We start from the raw sequence: 9281 nt of genomic DNA on the forward strand, positions 1-9281 counted from the left end.
CTGCGCAGTTTTTGATGAAGTTAATTAGCATTGCCAGAATGACACATGAATGGCAAGGCTCAATTTATGCCATCTCGTACTTCATATCATCTCAAGTAGATTGCCTTGCAATGTGTGTTATTGTTATTTTTCGGTACTTTCTTCATGTGTTTGTTTCATTTTCTGGCTGTTGTGGCAGTCAGTGAAATTTTTAATACTGTGTCCGAATAACATACTCCAACAGAATATTGGTATGAGTTTAGAGTTTCGATCCCTAGCAATTTTGGCAAGCGTGAATGATCCCTCAGTGGAAGCATGTCACGAGCATGACTCATTAATGATTAAAACTTACTGACCCCACAAGCAGTCATTGCTATTCTTAACTTTAACAGGTGGTCAGATTTGATCATGCCTTGCTTCACAATCTCTAGTATTGATGGTTACGCTAAGTGTTGCTAATGGTAGATTTTCTTTCATAGTCTCCCTTGAGGCCAACCTGATGGACGTTGATCCTGCAACTCCTGTGCTGACAAGTGCATCAATTGCGGTCTTATGTGACCTGCGGGAGGGTAATCAAGCTGGAATTTGGATATATAAGTACATGCATTGTGTGTTCTTACACAAGGCTTAGAATAGAAATACATGAGCCGTAAAAGGGAACAAAAAGAAAGAGAAAAATGGCTAAGATGAATCTGATATCTAACCCAGGGAATCATGCTTGCTTATTAGTTCAATAAACAAGGTGTTCTAAAACGGAAATACAATGACAATGGAGACCCTTAATGTGAGATTTTCTCATCTGTATGCATAAGTTGTTAAATCCCTGGTATGATTTTGTCTCCAGTTAACATGTTAAAAAGAGTTTGTCTCCACCCGTTATCAACAAAACAGACTCTTTCCACGAAATCTGTAATCAGATTTATGTTGCATTTTTGCAGATCGAAACATGCCCATATGTGCCATACGATTTTGCAACATTTTATCATTTATGTCTCTTGAATGGGAACCAAAGGCAGTTGGCCTCCATATATTTCAGGTATCTGACTCTCGTCTATCTCTTCCAGCAGAGTTGATTTTAGCTTCTTGTCCTGCACAAATACTATCTGCAAAGGTTGAGAAAACATATTAAAGATCGTGAACCACTCCTTTCCGACAAAATCACCTTAGCTCCATTGACGAAACAAAGTCCATACCTTCTTCTTAGTATTGTTGTCGATAAAAGGGTAAACAATTTTCCATACTGTCATGAATATGTATGGAGCATGCACAATAAACAACTTCCCAAGTCTTTCTGGGTAGTAGTCCTGCAGAATGGAAAGAGCTCCAAGGTATGCTCGGAGATCACTGTTTGAATATCCCCACCCTTTAAGGTCTCCGATCACAACGAACTTCTCTTGTCCAGGTGGCATCCTGCTACATCAATACTTTCATGTTAAATACGATCATAGTCTATGGTTATTCAACAGTTCATTTTGATCTGCTTCCCTCAGTCATGCCATGGCTATACAAAAAACTTTAGTTGGTACCTTGAGCATATTTTGTCAAGAATATAGACCACAAAACCTGCGAGTCCAACAAGAAGCAGCTAGTTATTTTCAAAATTTGAGGACAAATATAAGTTCATCAAATGAGAGTTGAGACGTTCAAAAGCTGTGATAACATACGCTTGAATTCCTCAAGACCTCCTAATTTATTTTGGAAATGTCTTGCACCAAGAACTGTAGCTATAGGTCGTCCTTTCTTATCAAACCCTTGCATAAACATCTTGTTCTGGGAAAGTTCATTTGGGACCTCTGATAAAGAAATGGAACCATTTGGAACAAAAGTCTGTCTCCATTTCAGGTACTTGAGGAACATACCAGAAGCCTTCTCTACGTCCAAGTCGCGAGCCCGCAAAAACCTTCTTAGCGTCGGATCATCAACTTCCTGCACACCAAAATATCAGGAACCACGTTAATGACACTAAACACCAACTCTTATAACCTCTTATTACTTAGAACTTAAGTGACCGCGACTGCAAGGCGCATTCACGGCCAGTCAGGGCATCTAAACAACACTTTTAATACAACAATGATGGCTCCTGCTTCATAATATATACCTTGGAAGAGGGATCCTGCTTCTCAACAAGGGCTCTCATGAGACGTATTTTGGTCTCCTCCTTCTCGTCAATGTTGCTTTTCATATACTCACAACTCATCATCATCATCAAATGCTAGCACGGTCACTCTCTTTTTTGAGATTTTTCACCAGAGATTTTCAGAAAACTTTGCCCTCCTTGAGCGTATATATGTACATAGAAATCCTGAAAAGAAGATAAGAAAAATATTTACATAATGGAGAAAGCGACCCTATAGTTTTTGTAACTATTTCTACAGTGGACTAAGTTGCAAAAATCTTATCGAAGGTGACAACGAAAAGCTAGCTATCACCCATGTGTTCGAATTCAATTCTGTTTGTGTCATTTTGAACGTGTAGTTGGGGAAGAACCCGTCACTTAATTAAATGTTGGTAGGTGATGAAGTAGATGCGCAGTAGGTGTCGCTGTTTAATTACGTGAGTTACAATCTGGAAGCTATTGAAATCAACTGGAGTTATGTCTATTCGGAGTAGGGATGTCAATTGTACCCGCAAACCCGCAAACCCGCCCAAACTCACCTGCTAAAACCCGCCCGTTGTGGGTAATTTTACCCGTTGCGGGCGGGTTTAGTATTATAAATTAAAACCCACACATGGATGCGGGTGGGTTTGGTATTAACTTTATATCCGGTGGATACTCGCATGGATATCCACCAAACCCGCAATATTTTTTTCAAATATTTTTAATTTAATTTTAATCTTAAAATGTATAAAAAAAATAATGTCATTAATTAAATTACCAAATAGCCAAAGGCTCAAAGTTGTGTATGTGTGTATGTGGCCTATATCCTATTCTAAAGTCATAATCTAAAGAAAACTAAAGGCATTTTCCTTCGAATTAGTATTTGAAAATATTAATCTTAATTATTATTATAGGCATTGTGTTGGATGGATGCTTATGGTGGTGAATGAAATGAATATCTTCTCTTGGAGCTTGTTTTAAATGATAATATGAAATGTAATTATTATTTTTAGATACTAGTTTGTGTTTTTTAAATGGATTTGTGTAATTTATACTTAAATTTGAGAATTTGTGTTGAATTGATGTGGAAATTTTAATTTTTCATTTACATTATTTAAATATAAAATTGAGTATGTTATATGGAATTTGAGGTTATTATTATAAATTTATATATTAAACATTTGTGATTTTAAATACGGAAACCCGCAAAAAATCCGTCGGATACCATTGCGGGTTTGGTAATTGTTAAAACCCGCTGCGGGTGGGTTTTTGTAAAAAAATTAAAACCCGCTGCGGGTTGCGGGTGGGTTTGGTAATTTAAATTTTGTGCGGGTTTGGATTTGGTAATGGCAAACCCGCTGCGGGCGGTGCCCATTGCCATCCCTAATTCTGAGGCGGATAAAGGTACTACTTAAAGTAGGAAGCTATTCCCCATCTCTTAAGGCATACCAAACAATGCCTTAAAGGAGAAAATTAAGTGGATATTGTAAATTTTGCTAGTCATATTATGTTTTATGAAAATGGGAAAGTGTAAAACTTATTTGGTTGGACTAGAATCCGTAAAATAGGTTAGAGATACAATTATAAGATATAGATAGAATATGACATTTTTGTATTCGTGTTGATAAATATCGACAACGATTAATAAATAGACATTGCACAAGAAGATAAAATAATTGTATTGTATTTGTATCAGACCATTTCAAGATGATTACACGTTTAATAAAATGAATATATATAATATAATACTAGTGTCACATTCATGTTATGTTATAAATTTATTCAAATTATATTTACATCATGTTAATTTATTTATGACCTATTTTTATAATAATATTGATATATTTACTATTTTTAAATCAATTTTTTTATTTTTATATTAAATACATTAATGAATTAATATAGTTAACACTATTAATAAATAAATATTATCTGTATCTTAATATTTCCACACGATTTATAAAAATAAATCGTTTTCATTTTTATTAACACGACCCTTTATTTAGACATAATTACACAAATTGACGTTTATGTAGAACCGTTTTGCATTCACCGCTTTTGCGCGTCCTGCCACTCGTGGGTCCCACGTGCTTTAATGCAATAAATACTTTTTAAATGGATGGGGTCCACAGTTTGAGTCACATAAATAATGCACGTAAATATTTTATTATAATTAATAAATTATATACAATAAGGTAGCGTTTACTTTTTGGATTGGATTGAATTGAGAATTCTGAGCAGTGGGAATTCTAGGATTGGGAGTGTGGAGTGGGAGTGGGAGTGGGAGTAAGTTATTTACTTACACTGGAATGGAAGCATGAAATAGAGATCAAAATCTAATTTATGTGTTTACTTTGTCTTGGATTGGGAGTAAATAGTTTCAAATTATAATTTTATCATTATTTAAAGAATTATAGTTTTTAATTATAAAACTAATAAAAAATATATTTAATGAATAATATTTATTTTATTATATTTGTAAATTTATTATAATTATTAATATTCTTAATTATGAACAATAAATTATTAATTTTAATACAAAATGAAACCTTATTTTATTTTATTTTATTTAATATAATTATATTAAATTTATTATTATATAAAATAATAATATAATATTATTTAGTACAAAATTAATATTTTCTTAGAATAAACTATTTATTATTAATAATATTAAATAAATATAGTACTATTATTTTTAAAATAAATATAATAATATTATATTTATTAATTCTCTATTAATATAATAATATTATTTTAAAATAATTTTAACTTAGAATCAATGTAAATTATTATTTAGTTAAATATAATATTATTATTCAAATAAATATAATAATATTTATTTTATTTTATTAATTATAAAATATTAAATTAAATTAAAAAAATAAAAGGGTAAAAAAGAGAGAGGTGGGAGTGGATTCCCACTCCCACCTCCCCCAATAGGAGTCCCACTCCCACTCCCCACTCCAAAAATGGATGGGGCCCACGGAGTGGGATTCCCACTGTCTTCCCATTTAGAAGAAGTAAAAGTTAGAGTGGGAGGAATCCACACTCCTCACTCCCACTTCAGCAAGTAAACACAGCATAAAATACTGTAAACATGCATTTAAATTATGATCACATTACTTCACACTCATATGAATTAATAAAAAAAAATTAAATTCATCCTTATCACTATAATAATAATTACGTGATAATTAGTAAATTAATTTGAAAGACTATAAAGAAAATAAAAAAATAATTGTACAGTTATATTCAATTTAATTAATTTATTTTTAAAATCTATTAAGCAAATAATAAATATATAATTTAAATAAGTAAATTATAAATTTTCTTAGTTAAATCTATTAAAACTCTTTCATTATAATAAATTTTTTTCCGTCATTCCCTTTCATTGTTTCCGTAATTTTAGATAAACAACAAATATATTTTCACTTTTTCATTTTTAAATATTGTTTTAGAAATAAGCTACCAAATGTATTTTGAAATTCATCAAATATTGATATTGATTTTAAATCAAATACAAAAATATCACTTGAAAAATAATGCAGGTGTGTTGTAAATTAATCCTAATGTTTATGGAATTTTTTTTTTTTGTATTATTCTGTGGTCGTACTTGTATATCTAACTAAATGTTGATTAATGAAATTCCCATTTGCTTTGAAAAAAAAAAAAAAAAAACAACAACAAAGACCGAAAAGATCGCTAATTAAGCAAACAAAATAATGTAGTTGCTAATGAATCTTGTGCCTTTAATTTGTAGGGTATTATTTTTCTACCATTTATAGTATGAGTTTTAATTTTTCGTACATGAAAGTCACCTCATTATCTCCATTTTCCGGATGGTTGCCAAAATTGGCTGGTGCTCAGTTCGTAGGTGCTAGGTACGGCCAACCTTATTAATTATCACCGATATTACTGCCGGCAGTTGAGATCTCATTTTGTGATGAACTTTCATCTAATATTATTATAAATGACTATCAGTTTAAAATTGAAGTAATATTATATTAATTTTTTAATAAACATTTATTAAATTTTTAGAATAATCAATGCATGTTTTGAATGGTATTTTCTTGTTGTAAAATAAATTTATGCAGATTTTATTTTTCTCGTTTTTTGTGAGGATAGGGATGACAAATTCTGGATTTAAACAGTATTTTTAATAAAGTTAAAAGTTAAAAAAAAAAACTTAAATTAAGAATGATTATCCAATATATAATAGTCTAATGGTTCAATATATAAAATACTAACAACACAACATAATAAATAACAAAGAATGCTTATAAATTATAAATGATATATTTTTTTTTAATTTATAAAATTCTTGACATAAGCCCTTAACTAGGTCAATTCACAGCAAGTTTTAACTCATGTCTATAGCCCACGATATGGGCAAGATATGAGACATTGTTCTTTGTCTCGGCTTGAATGTAGTACAGGATCATTAAAAAAGACTTACGTAGAGATCGGCCTACCACCTAACACCTGTCAAATTGGCAGGTCCGATAGGTTCTATAATAGACCCGAAAATACGTGAGACTCGTATCATTTAATTTATGAGTCCCACTTTTAGGAGCCATCAAATGTGCCGACATACTGAGCCAATGCGCCTGTTTCAAACACATCTTATGCGAATACAAAAATCCCCTCCCATCAAATTTTTTACCCACATAATAAGATCGGCTAATACTAGGGAAAAAAGGTTAATTAATTACATATTGCCCCTAAATAACAACAATGTTTTTGCAGTTTTTAATATATATATATATATATAAACTATTTTCTTCACTAAGTTAGAAGCAGTTCAGCAAACATAAGACATATACTCGATGGAAGAGCCTCTACTATGACTTGTTGGGGGCCTATTTAATCGTCAGAACTCAGAAAGCTTTATATTTCAATCGACAGTATATGAAACGAACGTTAAATAAGTTTTAAAAGAAATACAAGGAAAAAAAAAATATGCTCATTTGATTCTGGAAAATAACATATATATGCAAGAAATGAAAACCAAATCATCAGTGATTAATTTTAACGTACCTTTTTTTTAATTCATGGGATTCCAAAAAATGATCCGAATTTAATTATCCCGCCCGCCCGCATGCAGAAGAAATAATGAAGAGAAATGAGGTGCTGGTCTGGTGATAATGCCGTAATATTGGTAATGGTGTTTGATCCAAAGAAAGTCACCACGAGCTGGAAGAGATGAACAGAAGCTCATTAAAATATTTATAATATGTATTTAATGCGAAACTTCAAAGTCGTCTTCACACGTGCTCCCCGCGGGCCATCTACTATTATTTAACTATTTTAATTGGAATTTGATCATGCTAAAATCAATGGTCAGATCAAATTAAGGTCAATGGGGAGGACTTATGCGATCATTTTCATTTGACTTTTTGAAATTTGAATGTGAAGAATTTTCTGTTACTACATTCTCCACCAAGAATAGTTAACGAGATAAAACCGACCTTACACGTAATGGAGACGGCCGTAGTTGAATTTCTACCCCGAGAGTTACACACTGTAATTACCATACGTCTAAAGAGTGTAATTCAGCGGGAGTTCCTTTTCATGCTCTAAATTTGTACATTCAAAGTTTTTCATTACATCTTCCATTTTTTGTGAATATCAAATGATTCATAAATAAGTTAAGATTATGAACGAAAATTTAGGATTAAAAAAATCAACATCTTTTAATGAAGAGTAGGAAAACATTGTTAATTCCATATAATGGTGTAACTCGTCTGGTAATTAATCTCTAAGTAACAACACATTTTGAGTATATTTGTAGACAAAATATATGTAATGTGAGAATTAATGATGTTATGCTTACTTAGATTAGATACTTAGTCAAAATACTTACTAATGTGTTAATAATATTTAATGCCATATGTTTGATATTGATTGATTTTATTATTAATTGTTAACCTATTATTTTTACAACTGATTCAACAAATGACGCATAAAATGCCATGAGTATCCTAATTAAGCATTCAAAATGAGCAAACATAGCATTACTGTACATAATCATAACAAGCATCTAACTCATTTAAACTAAAATTTGTCATAATGACTGTTAAATTTATCTTGTGGTGTTCTTTTTTAAATTCACTTGATAATTCATAAACTTAAGTTTCGTGATATTCACTCAATTTAGTGCACCATTCGATGGGTTGTGTGAGACCGTGAGTAGTTTCTCTTGAGAAAATTTCAAACAAATTGGGTCACCCAATTTGACTGTGTTTGATTTCATTAGCAAGGCTGCTCATTGGACTTTGTATTTTCAAATCCAGTTTGCTGAACTGAACCTGTCAACAATTTTGGTCTAGCTGGACCCAGTTAGACTTTGGCATTTTTATATTTTGGTCCTTGTTTCCAAAACTTTGAAAAACAAAAAAGAAAAAAAAGCCGTGGCTAGATTTGCAAGAATATCATTATTAGGACGGTATAAACTTCCAATATTTTCATTTTTGACTGTATCTAAACTTTTCAAATTCTTCAATAAGTCTCCTTAAGAATTTTCAAAATTATGCAATTTAGTCAATATGCTTGGAAGAAAAACCTCCAAGTATTTTCATAGAACTTAATCTCCTATTTCCTTTCAAGTATTCAAAACGTTTTTTTATAGAACCAAAGAATTTTACATGTCATGGCAAAAGAATTTATTAGCTTTTAAATGCTTAACAATTAACAAATTAGTTTTAGATGAATTATATAAATGAAACATCACCTACTATAATGTTCTTGACATCTGAATCTCCAAGACCATTATTCATAAGTCCTTTGAGTTTGATCGGTTCAGTTAAAGATAATTTTCCGACTTTAATCTTCATATATATATACATATAACAAGTTTTATCGTGGTTATCTTAGCTAACAATACATGAATATTAACCGAAAGGCATATTTAATCCGATCTAATTTTAAATGAATTAAAAACTTAATTATAGATGAATTAAAATTTTAATAGATTATTATATTTTCAGATAGATTAAATATATTACATGATTGGTTTCATGCTTTTATCAATGGAAACCAATTTTTTACCCACTGGCCGAGTTTAGCACATTGATTTTCCAATGCATGAATAAAATTCTGTTCTTTGGTATCAACATATCCAAATTAATGTCAATTAGCTACAATTTGATTGAAGGATTCAATAGAATGGATTAAATCCACAATGCCACATAATGTTTTTTTT

The 9281-nt window shown here is 30.9% G+C and overlaps 1 protein-coding gene across 2 annotated transcripts; it reads right to left on the reverse strand.

Moving 5' to 3' along the window:
• Positions 1-672: 672 nt before the first annotated feature.
• Positions 673-7270, reverse strand: LOC102621304 (CRAL-TRIO domain-containing protein YKL091C-like). Of its 2 annotated transcripts, XM_025100436.2 has the most exons (6): positions 7118-7270; positions 2078-2281; positions 1644-1905; positions 1506-1542; positions 1173-1389; positions 673-1082 (listed from the first exon to the last, which is right to left on the reverse strand). In XM_025100436.2, exons 2-6 carry the CDS (start codon positions 2183-2185, stop codon positions 966-968), a joined length of 741 nt encoding a protein of 246 aa, XP_024956204.1. In that variant the 5' UTR covers positions 2186-2281; positions 7118-7270; the 3' UTR covers positions 673-965. The 2 variants fall into 2 exon arrangements, with proteins under 2 accessions (XP_024956204.1, XP_015387701.1); XM_015532215.3 differs by lacking the exon at positions 7118-7270 and having other exon boundaries at positions 2078-2418.
• Positions 7271-9281: the final 2011 nt, after the last annotated feature.

Source organism: Citrus sinensis, chromosome 4 (assembly GCF_022201045.2).
Source record: "Citrus sinensis cultivar Valencia sweet orange chromosome 4, DVS_A1.0, whole genome shotgun sequence".
In the NCBI taxonomy this organism is placed as follows: Eukaryota; Viridiplantae; Streptophyta; class Magnoliopsida; order Sapindales; family Rutaceae; genus Citrus; species Citrus sinensis.